The sequence below is a fragment of the Nymphaea colorata genome, chromosome 2 (assembly GCF_008831285.2).
Source record: "Nymphaea colorata isolate Beijing-Zhang1983 chromosome 2, ASM883128v2, whole genome shotgun sequence".
NCBI classification, from domain to species: domain Eukaryota; kingdom Viridiplantae; phylum Streptophyta; class Magnoliopsida; order Nymphaeales; family Nymphaeaceae; genus Nymphaea; species Nymphaea colorata.
Window position 1 is genome coordinate 3,432,879 of NC_045139.1, and position 16,796 is coordinate 3,449,674.

A 16,796-nucleotide genomic window follows, 5' to 3' on the forward strand; every position below is an offset into this window, starting at 1 on the left:
GCTACTAAGCGATTAAACGATTTCATAAAATGCACTAAAGCAATCTTTTTCATGCTCATACGGATTTTCTTAAGCAAATAAAAAAAATGAACTAGCTATATATATTTATATTTTGTGTGTGTACTTGTGTATATATATATATATATCATAACAATGAGAGGTAGTGAACACATATAGGTATTCAAATCGAGCCTCTTCATTGATTGCAAGAGTCATTTTGCTACACACTAAAGTATCTAAACATGGCAATAGTGTTTTAAAGTTTATTCTATTTTAGTTGTATAACCTGACCATCTTTTATTGTTAAGCCTTTCTTTTTTCAATCTTGCCAGTTATGCGCTTTTATGACATATTAACTCCTGTGCACTACTTTCATACACAAAAATGGTGTATAGTGCAATATTTCTTTCCATTTTATCTTGGATTAAACTAAGGCTGGGCATCGGGTCGGGCCGGCCCGGCCCGGCCCGATAAAAATGTAAAAATGAAGCCCAATAACCTAAACGGGCCGGCCCGTTTCTAAACGGGCTGGGCCGGGCCCAAGTCATATCGGGCCTCAGGCTTCGGTCAAGGCCCGAGGCCCGGCCCGGCCCGGCCCGATTAATAATGGGCCGGGCGGGCTGAGATGGGCTTCGGCCCGGCCCGTTATTGAAAAAACTCAGACACAACGAATGCAGGAGGCAGCACAATTTACAGCTTCAGATGATGAAACACCATGGAGTATCAAGTTCTTTTATAGGCACATTGATAGTTTACAGACTGAAGACCTTCACGGCAGCCGGCACACGGTCACCGGAGAAGGCAGCCGATGGCGACGACGACGACCGGAGGAGCAGCCGATGGGCGAAGAGGAGGCAATGCCGCAAATGCAATCTCTCGAGTCTCGACGAGCGACGGTGACGATGGAAGGTCGAAAAGTAAACCCTAACTCTCTAAGCTCAAGTTCATTTTTATTTAACCCTAGGTCCCTAACGAGTAACGAAGTTCATTTAAAAAAAAAAAAAAAACAACGGGCTTCGCGGGCCGCCGCCGATCAAAGCGGCTGGCCCGCGCCCGGCCCGTTAGTTACCGGGCCGGGCCGAGCCCGGTAACTAACGGGCCGACTACTATAAAAGTAAGGCCCGGGCCCGAGACCGAGTCGGGCCGGGTACCGGGTACCCGGCGGCGGCCCGGCCCGATGCCCAGGCTTAGATTAAACTAAAAGATCTACTGCACGCCCTTTGTGCTTTTACCCACCGTCTCGTTTTACTTTTACCTCAATGCCCTTTTCACTATTTTCTTTGTAAAAGCCTGCAATCACAAGCAAGCATGGGCTTCTCGACTCCAATCACAAGCATGCATGGCCTTAATCGAATTCAAATTGGATGTATCTAATTTCTTTATATGATATTAAGATTTTTCCATATCCAATTTTTTGGAAACATTTTGACCAGGCATCTGGTCCAAATTGAATATATTGAAACCCCTGCAAATATATTTCACAAACACGATATTAAAACAGAACCTTTTTGGGACACAACTTTTTAATTAATTCAGAATATTTCCCACCCCATGGATATTTTTTAATAGATTTGAGCGTTGCCTAAGTAATCTAACCTGCTACTGAACGATTTTATAAAATACAATAAAATTATTCATTTTCATGCTCATAGGTACTTTCTTAAGCAAATTAAAAAGAATGGTCATTTGATAGCAATAACTTGAATGTAAAAAATGAACTAGCTATGTATATTTATATTTTGTGCATGTTCTGTATTATATATAATAACAATAAGAGTTAGTGATTGTTATAATTGAAATTCGAGTTGAGCTCTGTGGAGGAGGCTTGAGCTCGACTCCATACTATAGCGTTGAGTTCGAACTCCGCTCAATTAACTTGTCTACTTGTTTTTAATTATTTAACTGGTTTCTTTTAACTTAAATTAAAAACGTGTATAAAACGTGAAAAACAAGTCAGTCATATAAAACGTAAAAAACATGTTTTTTTTTAAATATCAAAAAACAAAAAACACGTATACTACCATATAATACCTGTACTATATGCGTTTTTTTCTTTTTTGCCATTTTTTTGCATATTTTTATTAATTTTTATTTTTTATAATTTTTAAGATTTATTAAATGTTTTAAATTTTTTAAAAATTTGCCGAGATATTCCTAATATATACAACTTTTCCGTATTATACCCAAGAAATTCCTCACCGTATAATACCCGAGCACATTTTTTGTGGCAATGCTTTCAACTAATTCAACTGCAAAGGACCATCTAATAGAAAATCCAAAGAAAAAATGTGCTTAAGAAAAGCATATAAACAAAAAAATCTCCTTCACAACATACTTATATAGTCGACCTGAGTTGAGTCAATAGGACTGCACAACGAGTCGAGCCAACTCTGGCTCGACTCGAACTTGTTTGAAAAAACTTGGCTTGAGCTCGACTCATTTGTAAACGAGTTGAGTTCGAGCTCAACTTTGTGTAGTTGATTAACCGGACCATGTATGTCGGCTTCATAAAGCTCTCTATGGACTTCGGCAAGTTCTAAGGGCATGGTATGATAGGTTTGGATTTTTTCTACTCTCAAAAGGTTTCTTTTGCAGCATTTCAGATTCTTCTCTCTATATTTATCATCATAAAAAGGGAACCATCATTCTATTATTGTATGTGGATGATATCATCTTGACCGGCAGCAATAATCTTTTCATTCAAGAATTCATCACTGAACTTAGTAATGAGTTCTTGATGAAGGATCTAGGCAGCTTGCATCACTTCCTTGGTATTGAGGTTCTCAAAACATCTCAAGGTCTTTTTCTCAATCAAAAGTAGTATGCTTACAGCCTCTTAGAACGTGCTGATCTAATAGCTTGTAAACCAGCTGTAACTCCTCTAGTTCAGAATTTTTGGCCACCTTCTGAAGATCCATTGTTTGTCAATCCTATACTCTATCACAGCTTGGTAGGTGGACTACAATATCTCACGTTCACTCGTCTTGACATTACCTATAGTGTCAACTATGTCAGCCAATATATGCAGCATCCTACTCAAAGTCAGTTTATGCTTGTTAAAAGAATCCTTCGATATGTTCATGGGACTATTGAACTCGGCTGTATAATTACACCTCAGTCAGTTTTTCGCTTGCATGCCTACTCAGATTCAGATTATGTTGGGTGTCAAGAAACATGTCGATCCACAACTGGTTTTTGTACATTCATTGGCACAAATGCTATCTCTTGGACAGTTAAAAAACAACCAACGGTGGCTCGATCTACAACTGAAGCAAAATAGAGATCGATGGCCTCTGCAGCAGCAGAGTTAACATGGTTTTCCTTCATTCTCAAAGATATCAGCATTCATATTACTGATCCCTCGCATTTATACTGCGACAATATGTCCGCCTTACAAGTCAGCATTAAACCAGTGTTTCATTCAAGAATGAAGCACGTTGCCATTGATTATCATTTTTTACGAGAGAAAGTGGCGTTGGGGACCTTAGTTACTCAATATGTTTCTTCATCTCAGCAGGTTGCCGATATTTTTACAAAAGCCTTATCTAGATCCGCCATTGAATATCTCAGAGACAAACTGGGTGTCATTCACCCACCACCCAGTTTGAGGGGGCATGATAAGAGTAAATCAGCACAACGTGATTTTAGGGATATTCAAAATATGAAAGTGGTGAAGATCAAGGAAATCACTCAAGATGTTGAGGATCTTGATGTCAATGGAAAGACCAGAATTAAGGAAGACGTTGAGGATCTTGATATCAATAGAAAAACGAAAATCAAGGAAGGTGTTAGGGAAATTGATAAATTGAAATTACTGAAATTACTTAAAAGGGAGACGCACAGATTTGTTCCCATATAATCCTCCTTTTAAGTAATCCTTCATCCACTCAAAAAATCGTAGATCTTGTAAATCTCTTTTGTACATATACTTGTAATAGCTCATTGAAAATGTAACGTGAGAAATATTCTTTAGTCCTCTCATTTTTCTCAATCCCATCCTTTTATCAGTTTCCATATCCGATCCCTTTTTAAACATATGGACAGACACTACATAACTTATTGGTCGTTTGATGTGCTGAAACGAGAAGGAAAAGCTTCCCTATGTGTTGCTAAAATTTTTGGGGGAGAAATTGAGGCTTTTGTGAGGACCAAAAAAAAAAAAAAGGAGAGAAGTGAGAACCAAGAGTCAAACAAGTAGCTCAAGCTTGCCCCATCACGGGGGCCGGGTACCCAACTACCCATTAGGTATACTGGGTCTGTTGCCTACACTGGGTAATAGGATTTAAAATTTGGCAGACTATTAAATGGAAATTTTTGCCGAAATGATTTAGATTATTTAATTTCATATGCATTATTTGAAGAAAATTTAAATAGCATGGTCTTTTTTCATGATGGAAACTACATATGAACATGTAATTGGAAATAGTTTCGTGGACTTAATTAATTTCTGCCATTGATACCCGCAAAAGTTCGACCCGCGTAACTTTTGCCAGTGATGCAACATGCCCTAAAGGCCAAGTCACATTTGCTTGGATAAAAAGTTCGACCCGCGTAACTTTCAACTAGGATGACTCCAAAACCGGTAATCTGTACCATTGTTCCTACATTCAAACGCACCCTAGAGAACTAATACTTGACCGAATAAAATTAGGAGCTGAAGCTTTTTCTTTGTTAAACCATCAAATGTTGAGCGTGTTTTATGAAGTTCACTTGAAAATATCATGGGGCGATTATTCATAAAATTTCTGCTGAAAGGCATGGCCATATCCATGACCATATACATCCAAGGTGGGTCGAGCCGATCTGAATAGATATGAGGCTGACCCAATGTCATTGAATAGAGAAAGAAATAACTCAAACATATAGTCCAAAAGTTAGTTGGCAGAAGCGAGCCCCATTCATAAATCATCACTGGTCAGGTTGATAGTCAATTAATTAATGTCAGTCAAAGGGTCAGGTTGATAGTCAATTAATTAATGTCAGTCAAAGATTTCATCAACTAATTTCTTGCTAAATTGTTGGGTGTATTTAAAAGTGGGGGTGGAGCCATAAATTTAGGTAGTTGAAATTTTAACTCATGAATGGGGGCAAAATGGTCATTTAACATATGCATAGAAGGAACTTTGACAAGTCAAAAGGGGTCCCTGTCCTACTGGGACTTTTTACATCAAATGGAAACTTTCACCATATTTGTTATTTGAACAAATTTAAATAGCATGGCCTTTTTTCAAGATGGAAATGGTTTCATGGCCTTAATTAATCTCCACAACTGCTGCTTGGGAAAGTAAGAACCTCTAACTGACCTCTCACTTACTCAACTGTTCGTTCTTTTGGTTTCCATTAGCTAGCTACTCATCCATCATCCTTTGAATGTCTTAGTTAACCACAGAGTTGGTTTTTTTAATGTCTTAGTTAACCACACAGTTGTTTCTCAAGACCTTTCTGGCTCCTTGCTGGTTCAACTGGTTCAAGTTAAGGGTGGGCATCGGGCCGAGTCGGGTCGGCCCGACCTGCTAAAACCCGGTCCGAATCAGCTCGTCGGGCTTAAGCCCGGGCTCGGCCCAATAATATTGCTGGGTCTGGGTCGGGCCGAGTACCGGGCCGGGTCGGGCTAGGTACCGGGCGCCTGACCTCCAAAAGTCAGGCCCAGCCCGGCCCGTTTGGCAGGCCGGGCTGGCTTGCCAGAAGAGGGGAGAGGGGCAGCGGAGAAGAGGGGGACGGGAGACGGGAGAGGGGGAGCGGGAGAGGGAACCAAAGGAGGAGACGGAGAGAGGAGGAGACGGAGAGGCAGAAAGGAAGGGGGAGGGAGCGGGTGAGAGGGGGAGACGGGAGAGGGAGAAAGGAAGGGGGAGGGAGTGGGGGAGACGGGAGAGGGAGAGACGGGAGAGGGAGAGGGAGAAAGGAAGGGGGAGGGAGAGGGGGAGAGAGAAAAGAAGGGGGAGGGAGAGGGGGAGGGGGGAGAGGGAACCAGAGGGGAGACAGGAGAGGGAGAGAGTGCAGAGACTCAAAAGGAAACCAGAGGAGGAGAGAGAGCAGAGAGGGAGAGGGAGTCCGGCCTGGCGGGCCGCCGCCGGGTCGCCCTATTGGCTGGGCCTGCCCAGCCCGACGCCCAGACCTAGTTCAAGTGGACTAGCTACTTGTCTTAAAGGAAATTTGAAATGACCTTAGACAATTATGACATGTTTAAACCATATTTTTTTTAAAAAAGCATGAAAAAAACCTGATAAGTTATGGTCGTTTAAAACTAAGAAAAACATGTTTTTAACGCATTTTTTCACGTTCTTTCACGTTTTTTCACTACGAAGAGATAAGGATCGTACAATCCTACCTAAGGAAAAACGAGAAGTTTCCTGCCACTTTAATGAATTAACATTAAAAAATCATTCCATTGTCATTGTGCAATTAAATTTCTCAAGAAGTTGTAGTTATCCTATCCTTTTATCATCCAGATCCGATCATATGGTCAGAAACTCCACATCATGTTTCTTTTCTATAGATTTTAAAATTTTTTTGTGTAATGACACTCTTATGTTGAAGTGGACTGATGAATAACATAGCTTATTGGTCGTTTGATGTGCTGAAAACGAGAAGGAAAAGCTTACCTATTGGGTTCCTAAAATTTTGGGGGAGAAATTGGGGTTTTTGTGAGGACAAATGAGAGAGAGAGAGAGAGAAATCTACTGATTCAGTGACTTGGTAGTGAATTTTTGGGGGTCTTTTTGGTGCGCAAACCTTTCCAACAAAGTACGCTTCAAAAACTTATTCCACTCGTCAAATGCCCTGTTCATGGCATTTATTGCCTTAGTTTCACGAAAATATTTCATGCCTCACGGGAGATAAATTGTTAAAATTGAGAGCTCAAAGCTTCTTTTAAATTCTGAAATGCAACATGCCGCATTATGGAATGGAAATTGAAATTTCTTTTAGAAAATGAAACTTAAAAAGATGTCAACATCTTATCAAACTTTAAGAGGACTTGTCTTAATAAATTATAAGATAATTGGCTAAGAAGCATCACATGAAATGGTCGAAAAAACTAAAAAAATGATAAAAAAAGGAAAATAGCCAGTGGAAGCTGCTCTCGAAAACAAGCCGGCGAGGAAAGTTCCCTGTCCCCTTTCTTCATAAATGACTCCATCCACTGTTGTTGCATCTAAGCAGAGCAGGAGTTTTCGACTGAAAAGATAGCATTAATGCAGAGCAATAAGGCAGGGCCTTCTAAGTCGACCTTACACAGGAATTTCCATGGCCGCTTCGAGTACGATGTCTTCTTGAGCTATCGAGGAGAAGATACCCGCAAGAACTTCGCCGGACTTTTCCGTCATATCCTTGATCAGAAAGGCATACACGCCTTCTTTGACGACTTAGATTTGCAGAAGGGGGAGAAAATTGAGGAGATATTGGATGCAATAAGCAGGTCCAGGTTCTTGGTTCCCATCTTCTCCCAGAACTATGCTGAATCTAAGTGGTGTCTTAGAGAAGTTGCCAAGATGGTAGAATGTCGTAAGGATGGTGGGCAAGAGAGGCTTATCGTTCCTGTCTTTTTTGACGTCAATCCGAAGGACGTCCGACACCAGAGCGGCCCATTCAAGGCCGCCTTTTTGAAGCACAAGAAGGAAAGAAGGGAAGAGGTAGATGGATGGAAGCGCGCGCTGGAATACGTTGGAGGAATTTCCGGCTATGATCTCAAAGCCTACAATGGGTGATTCACGCCTCTCTCACCTTTTCCAATTTTCACTGTTTTAACACCTAATTTTTCCTTTATTCGATACAAATTCTAAAGCAGAGTGTCTGGAAGAGCATTAGGAAGTGATGGATGCATCGGATTAGACAGATTAAATACAAATTGCTCAATGCTAAATTTGTTCTGGAAATACAACTGTTATTTTCTATTCTTTCTTTCCGAGAAAGTCCACTAGTTTTCCATCCATTCTGTCGGAAGCAAATGTTCACTGTGAGCCACAAATAGTACTGGCATGAAATTATATTTCTATAATTCGATGAATTATAGAAATAATTCATTTATTAGGCACGTTACTGAACCCATATGTTCTGCTCCTCATAGTCTTGTGAAGGGTATTTCTAATCATTTTTCAAAAGTTAGACCATTTAGAGAAACTATACTTTTTGCCAATCCCTTTTTTACCATTATAGGGGTGTTTTACCTTTAATAGCTGTGAGATTTTTTTGGTGAACCTTCCTGGGTTGACTAAGCCTGTGATTCCCCTGATGAAGTTTTTCTTCCCAAACATAAATCAAGTTACTTTCTTTTAATTTTCTTTTGCAGAAACCAAAGCGAACTTGTCAGTTCAATGGTTGAAAAGATTCAGACTGTTTTGGCATCGAAGATGCCCCTTGATCAGGAGGAAGAATATCTTGTTGGTCTTGACCGCCGTATAGAAAAGATGATGGAGCTTATGGACATCCAAGTAAAAGACGTCCGGATCATTGGAATCCATGGCGTCGGTGGCGTGGGGAAAACTACACTTGCCAAGGCCATCTATAATAAATGCCATCACAAGTTTCAGGCGAGTAGCTTCATTGAAAACGTAAGAGAGGTTTACAAATCTAAAGGACCAATGGAGCTCCAAAAGCAGCTTATTCAGGATTTTTCGCATGACAAACATAAAATAAATGAGAATATCTCAAGTAAAGCGGTCGGAATGATTAAACAAAAGGCTAGTAAGAAAACTGTTCTTCTTGTTCTTGATGATGTCGATGATAAAAATCAGCTCGATGCTTTGGCTGGCAAGAGAGACTGGTTTCATCCAGGAAGTAGAATCATCGTCACTACGAGGCAAGCGGAGATACTTAAATTTGCAGGTTTGCAGGATGATGCTGTTTATATGGTTGAGGAATTGGATGGGGAAGAATCGCTTCAGCTATTCAAATATCATGCATTTGGAGATCAAGAACCCCAAGAAAAGTATACCAAGTTATCCAAGGAAGTCGTATCAATTAGCAATGGGCTGCCATTAGTTGTCCAAGTGTTTGGTTCACTTTTTAAGACAGCCGAAACGCCAGAGGAATGTGACGAGTTGCTGAAAGACTTGAGATCACGTCGTCAAGTTAGCGAAGTTCATGAAAAATTAAGAATATGTTATGATAGTTTAAAATGGAATGAGCGGTACATCTTCTTGGATATTGCATGCCTTCTTGTCGGCAAAAGTTCAGAGGACGCCATCTATATGTGGGATGGTGACAATCTTTTGCCACACCTAGCTATAAGGAGCTTGCAAAATAGGTCCCTTATTAAGATTAACAAGGGAAAGTTTGAAATGCATGACCAAATACGAGACATGGGAAGAGAAATCGTTATGACAGAAAATCCTTCTCACCCTGAAAAGCGCAGCAGATTATGGTGTGAAGAAGACGTGGTGAAAGCTTTAACCAAGCTTCAGGTAAATTAAGACTTGATCTGATCAATTTCTCTTTCTCTAAAGATCATCAGTGATTCGATTTGATATTTATTATTTAGTATTTTTGGTCGATGCACAACTGATTCGTCAGCGAATCGACTGATTCGATTTATAAACTGTTTTTTCACAACATGGGTCATAGCTCAAAGTAATTTTTATATTTTCAAAACAATTTTTGTTCTTCAAAAGAATATGATCTTCTATCAGGCAAATCCATTTTTCGAAAGATTGCTCAAAAAGATGTTTTATTCTTTTTATTATTTTCAGTAAGCAGATCTGTAAGTACGTGATGCGGTTTTCAAATTGCAATTTTTGTAATGCTATGATTGCAATAGAGCATGAATACATGAATTCCTTTACATTAAAAACATTTGGTAAGATAGCAGGATCAAATTGAATACTTGTAGTATATCTGTTCAGGACTGCTCACGAGAAGTTACCCACAAGACAAAGGCCCGCTTTGTCAAAAGCATACAAGTTCGAGTTATTGAAAAAAACCTTAACGAAAAATCAAAATGATGTCGACATAAAATAGCAACCTGTCCGTGATCTAGAAATAAAAATAAAATAGTAAATTAGTCATAAATAACAAATTATGATAATAAAAAATATAATAAATTGTGGCAAAAAAAAATATCGTGCTCTATATTATGAAAAGATCGTTAAAGATAAAATGATAACTTCGTCAATGCAAACAAACTTTAAAAATAAAGGACAAAGATAGGAAATGGAAAAAGTATTGAGAAGCTTTAATCAATATTAAAAAGGATATCTGCATGGCATTCAAAACACAAATCCATTTTTCAATTAGAAAATATATTATCTATATTATGAAAAAAACCATTATTCACTAATTTTAGTAAAGTAAATCGCATATTTCACTATTTTATTTTGGGTGATGCTGACATAAACATGTGAAACTAATTAGGCTATAGTAAAAGAAAATTATTGATTATGACTTTTTTACAAGCTTTTGTCTTGGGGGCGTAGCATAATTGGTTGGCCTGGAATGATAGATAAAGTAAGATAATTGGTTAGCCTGGAATGATAGATAAAGTAATCGAAAGGGTATGTAAAGAAACTCAATCACTTTTTTTTAATAAAAGACGGGATCAACTATAACTTTCTATATGAGAATTGAAACCTAAGCTCTAAATTGATGAATGGAAAAAAGTGCTTGATCAATGCGTTTGCTCTATCTGAGAGGTGTAGGTAACACAGAATAAGTTAACTGGAAGACAAGTAAAACAATTTGTTCTGCTATCCTATTTTCCAAGGTTTGATTTGAATTCATTGGGCTTCACCTTGGAACGTGAGGTTCATATCTGTTCTGCCACTTTTTTTTAGCAACCAAACGGTACCTTGAGTACCTTCGAATGATGAGCTTCGACTCCCTTCCAGTTATAATATACTTGCTTTTAGGTGAATTTCTCTAGTCTCACTTTAATGGATCTTCTTCATGAACAAATTGCTGGGGGCGAAAATGTGATCACAAGCAAATATAATATAATTGGTCATGATTCCAGGGAAACAAGATTCAAGGCATCCTTCTCAACTCACGTGAGGAAAGCAAGGCGAAATTGAGCACCGAAGCCTTTGAATTGATGTCTGAAATTAGAATACTCTTTATCAACTTGGCCAACTTCAGTTACTGTGAATTTCAGCATCTTCCTGCAAGTTTGAAATGGTTAGAATGGAAAGGTTGTCCCTTGCCAACTCTTCCACTTGAAAGCAAGTTTAAAAGCATTGTGGTCCTTAACCTTTCTCGAAGTTTTATCAGCCAATTGTGGACTGAAACACCAACATGGTCAAGCTCAATACCAAGGAAAGAGGTTTGCGTTTGATCTAATATATGTATAGTAGTTGGCACTCTATGTAATTTTTAATATTCAAGAGTGTTGCTTATTGACTAACATTCATAAACCATTTTTGCAGTTGTTTGATGGACTCAAAGTTCTTGACCTCTCCTGTTGTGGATGTCTCAATGCCACTCCCAATTTTGCTATGGCACCAAATCTGGAGAAGCTTATACTTGATGAGTGTAACATGTTGAAAGAAGTTGATGACTCCATTGGGTCTCTAAAAAAGTTGGTCTTTCTCAGCATAAGGGAGTGTGTATCTTTGGAGAAACTACCCAACGAAATATATGGGTTGAGTTCTCTTGTAGTTTTCAACCTTGAAGGATGCAGCACTCTTGTCGCTTTTCCTCAATTTCTGCCAACAAATTCCACTACTGGCTTTTTGAAACTCGAGCAGCTCATCTTGCGAGATTGCCAAAGCCTTGAAGTTCTACCTGACCTTCTCAAGTTTCAGTCTTTAAGAAGCCTGCACATAGATGGCTGCCAAGGCCTTGACCACAGAAGGAAACATTTATTTGAGGTTCTCTCTCTACCACTGTCTCTGTGTTTGTGTGTGTATCTACATGTTTCCTTAAGGGGTTTTTGGCTTTTATGTCTCTGTTGCCAATTCAGGATGTGGCATTTAAAGAATGGGATGAACTCGGCATTTCTGGAAGTCGAACACCGTCTTATGAGCAAGAATTTTCTTTCCTACTTCCAGTTGGCTCTATCAATGACCCCTTGCTTTTACAACACTTACAGTGCCATGGTTATGGCGATCCATGCGAGAACAGAACCATCAAATTGCACGTTCGTCATGAAGATACGGCAAAACGTGGGGTCCTCTTGGAGACTATGCATGAAGCTCACTGTGACAATTCTAAGTATAAGGACGATGTGTATGTTGACTGCTATACAATCAATTTTGGTAGGAATGATAAGATAAATGAGGTCCCAAGAGGCAAAACCATAATTATGAAGGTAAAAGCTGCCAACAATTTTGAGCTAACAAAAGTTGACGTCAAAGTTCAAAAAAGAAGCAAGTTTAGAGATGAGAACATGAAGCCATTTATCAGCATATCTAGAAGGAATTTTCAGATTGGACTCTCCATATTCTTCGATCTCCATGAAGCAGATAAACTTGATGCCATTGAATATTCAACGAGGATGGAGAAACGCATAGATGACATATTGATGCAACTGAATGTCCCATGCGGAGAACAAATGCTGTTTTTTGATTGGATTATTGAAGAACTTATTATCCTTACCTTGATTTTTGGTGATATTGATGCTTCATGGTATGAGCAACGGCATGGAACACGGTTGCCACGACAAGAAACTTCAAAGGTAAGTCAGTCATATGGTAGCTACTCTTGTGAAAATCAAAATTTTTCCGATGCATAACTGTACTGGGCAATACTTTTTGCAGGTTTTAGAGAAAATAAAAGTTGTCAATCTCTCTTATTGTAAGTTTCTTGTCAAGACACCTGATTTGGCTCGGATCCCAAATTTGGAGGAGTTGATTCTTGACCATTGTGAATGCTTACTTGAAATTGGTGAATCCATTGGACAACTGAAACGTCTCATCTTGCTGAGCATGGTCGGATGTGCAAATTTAGGTTTTCTCCCCTGTGGAATTTTGCAACTGAATTCCCTTCAACGACTCAGCCTTCAAGGTTGTTCAAAAATCAAGTTCCTACCTGAAGCAAGCAGGATGAATGTAAGGTTGGAGAGTCTACAGCTGCTCATACTTGATCATTGCACTTCATTAACAGAAATACCAGATTATGTTGTTGGGCTCAAGTGCTTACGTTGCCTATCCTTGAAAGGTTGTTCTTTACTTAAACAGATACCTTCTTTCATTGAAAGTTCGGTGGCCTTAGAGGAGCTCATACTTGACCATTGCACTTCATTAACAGAAATGCCATATTATGTTGGACAACTCAAGTGCCTATGTCGCCTATCCTTGGAAGGTTGTTCCTCACTTCAACGACTACCTTGTATTTTGCTTTCGGTGGTCTTAAAGGAGCTCATACTTGATCATTGCACTTCACTGACACAAATACCAGGTTATATTGGAAGACATAATTGCCTACGGCGCCTATCCTTGGAAGGTTGTTCCTCACTTGAACGCCTACCTAGTCCCATGGGAAGGTCGGTAAGAACATGCCCACATTGGCTAGGCAACTTGAAGAGGCTAACTAAAATGCAGTCTAAGAACCCTAGGAAATTGGCTTCAGTGCCCGACCTTTCAAACTTGACAGCATTGGAGGAGTTGAGTGTAGAATTTTGCACGAATCTGGTCGCAATTCCTGGCTTGCAGAACTTAAGATCACTGAAAGTCCTATACATGAATGGCTGTTGGCATCTTGATCTCAATAAGATTTGGTCGCAGTTGAAGGTATTCTTTGCTTCTCTAAAACTGCAGTAGTGATGGCTCTTGTGGTCGGGTGATAGAAGAAAATGCTGAGATGGGGTGGTCACCTGATGTGCGTTCTATTATAACCCAAGGCCTGGGTACATCAGGTCCACATACCCATGTTGTTGTATTCATACAGTGAGTACTTGTACTAATTTGGGTATTTTTTAGATTGAAACTGTTTAATTTTACTTGATTTAATTTTTACCAACTCAGTTGTTCATTAATATGTTAAGTTTTTATCTATTATCACTTGTTTATTTAATTTTTGTTTTCATTTTGATTTTTTTGGTGTTTATTTTGCATATATATATATATATATATATATATACCCACATTTCTAAAGTTACCGTACTTATACTGTACCAAAATAGTACCCATACCATGTGACTTAGATTATGATTACTTCCTACAACAGTGATGCCTCACTAGACAAACTTCTCAGTTTGTTTCTTGTTTGATTTTATGTTTCTTTTTCAATTTGTAATCTCTTTTTCTTTTCTTTTCTTTTTATCCTCAACAAATCTGTCTTTTAGGTGTTCAAACCTGTCAGTTTTAATTAGAAAGTCAGCCTTAAGAATGATACTGAATTAAAATGAAAAAGCACAGATGATTCTAGAAGCTAGCCCATGACGAACACGTACATTCACGAAGGCAATAGCACGAACGCTATCACCTTGCCAATGTTGCTGACATCCTCATATCTGAAATTTTTAGCTGGGCCTGATCTGAAGGGGCACATGGCATATTTTCATGATTTTTTAGCATTGTTTTTATATATATTCTTTTCCCATCTATTTTTTTTCACATAAAAACTTCATAGAAATTTGATGTTAATGGTTATGATCTGAGGGGTACATGACATATTTCTATGATTTTTTAACATTGTTTATATATATATATATATATATATATATATATATATATATATATATATATATATATATATTCTTTTGCTATCTGATTTTTTTAAATAAAAATTTCATATTTCTTTTTTTTATTGAATGTGCTTGCTTTATTGATTACGCAGGAGGCAGCATTTCATGATCTCCAGGCATTCCGCATTGGTTGCAAAAATCGGAGTGGTGTGAAGACAATATCTCTTCCGTTTCCGAGAGGAGGGCGCTTGAAGAGCGAGCGCCTGCAACTTGAAAAAATGGGCGTTTTAGTTGAAAGAAAGTCCAAGGAAGAAATAATGGATCATGTTGTCAAAGTCCCAGAAGATGATAGCGTGCTAAATGTTGGCGTAGCTGTAAGGTCACGTCTCTTTCCACCTGCTGATCGGCCCCAGATGGCGCTACAGTTAAGGGAGGACCTTGAATCCCCATATGCTGGTTACCATTCATACACGGCCAGGTTTGGGAAGGACGATGAGATAAATAAGCACTTGAGGCTGGAGCCAACAAGTGCCACTCGAGTCCCAACCCTACACATATCTTGCCAAGACCCAACGTTCAGGATGGTGCGAGCAAACATATCTTTTCACACTTGAACTTGTTCCATCTATTATTTAAATATTACCATGTCTTTTTTTTTTTAATGACAATGTGTTAGGTTTATTTGCAATTTTTTCTCTGAAAAATAATATGCTTACTTCTGTCGGGAAATGTTTGATGAGCATCTAAGAAATTAGCGCTCCTATTGTCACACCCTTTGAATCCCAAATCAAGATAAAAGAGAAGTGAGCCAAGCTACCTCATTTCCTGCATCTCTGGATGAAAGGCCACCGTGGTACCTTGCCCAGTCTTTTTTTTTTTGGGGGGGACTTTGTCGTGAAGTTTTAGTTTAATACAAACCATTGATTCTTTTTTCGCTTATATGAAAAGCACATGTAAGTGTCAAAGTTGCCTAATATATGCATTGATCTTTCCTAAATATGCTTCCGATCTCAAGTTAAAATTAAATCAAAACAAAAAAGGAAAAATCTCATCCTAAGTTGTAGACAAGCTTGGAATTTTCTCAAGACTTTTTTGCCTCCACCATAGGTCCCGTCATCAGTGCTCATATATGATTTTCTGTTTTTTCTTTTCTGATATAAAAAGAATGAAATTGGAATAACTACAACGCAAAACCATTAGAACTCCGAGTCAGCCCAATATTTTGAGTGACGCCAAGGGCTGGATGATGCTTATGGGTCGAAAGAGAAAACAATGATATGAGAATCGCGGAAGCAGGGGAAGCCGGTGCTGGAAATGATGACAAGATTGGACGAAGCCATGTGAAGCCAAAAACTAAGTAGAAGAAGAAAGAAAGGTTGCTTTGCTGGCGACCAAGATATGCAGTAGCATGTCCTTTCCGAGTAATTTTTCATCTTTTTAAAAAGTGAGTAGTTTTTGTTGGGAGATTTCCCTCATGTATACACAAAACGAATTTGCCCTAAACAGGATTATGTTATGTTAAATCATTGAAATAAAATCTTAACTGTAGAGGAAGCGTACCTGAATCTATCTGAACAAATGGACGATCGAATTGCAGTAGGATCTTCCAGGGTCTTTGCATCGCACGTGAGGTCTCTCTCAGATGGGGAAGAGACAACCCTAGAAACAAATGTTTCTTTCAATCACCGCACAACCCCAAGGACCACTACCATTTTATATTAAGAGCAATTACGGATTCAACTCATCAAAGAGTTCGTAATTATATATAGGTATCTATACATTATAAAATTACTTCATACCATATAAAATGACGTAATATCCCAAAACGTAATCACTTAAGCGGATATTTACATTAAGACAACCATGAAATTCCTCATAAACATATGTCGACCCACCAAATGATCATTACAATCTCTCACTTGGACAAAATATGTCTTTATACAATCAGACATTATACAAAACCTTAGGAGTTCGTAATTGCTATCTTATTAAACGTCATTTTCACTAATCTCGTCCATGATCATATCAACACAACCAAAGCGGCTTTCGCTATATTAAAATTAGCTAAACCTTCAATGATCACAAATGTTAACACAATCAATAACATAGATCTTATATGGATGTATAGCATGAAAATTACATGTAATGTGATTACAACATGTCTATTCTCAACTGGTCCTACTTTAAAACCTTATGGAGATCAAAAAACACATAAACATAGAATGGAACCAAATAACTTTAA

At 38.6% G+C, this 16,796-nt stretch overlaps 1 protein-coding gene across 3 annotated transcripts; it reads left to right on the plus strand.

The window, feature by feature from the left end:
• Nucleotides 1-7,107: 7,107 nt before the first annotated feature.
• On the plus strand, nt 7,108-15,344 carry LOC116247977 (disease resistance protein Roq1-like). Of its 3 annotated transcripts, XM_031620485.2 has the most exons (8): nt 7,108-7,702; nt 8,288-9,401; nt 10,946-11,251; nt 11,355-11,798; nt 11,891-12,604; nt 12,687-13,230; nt 13,327-13,658; nt 14,707-15,344. In XM_031620485.2, the coding sequence occupies exons 1-8, from the start codon at nt 7,194-7,196 to the stop codon at nt 15,166-15,168; spliced, it is 4,425 nt and encodes a 1,474-aa protein (XP_031476345.1). In that variant the 5' UTR covers nt 7,108-7,193; the 3' UTR covers nt 15,169-15,344. The 3 variants fall into 3 exon arrangements, 2 of the variants coding, with proteins under 2 accessions (XP_031476345.1, XP_031476344.1); XM_031620484.2 differs by having other exon boundaries at nt 12,687-13,658; XR_004170949.2 differs by having other exon boundaries at nt 7,109-7,702; nt 12,687-13,814; nt 14,707-14,844.
• The last annotated feature ends 1,452 nt before the right edge of the window (nt 15,345-16,796 follow it).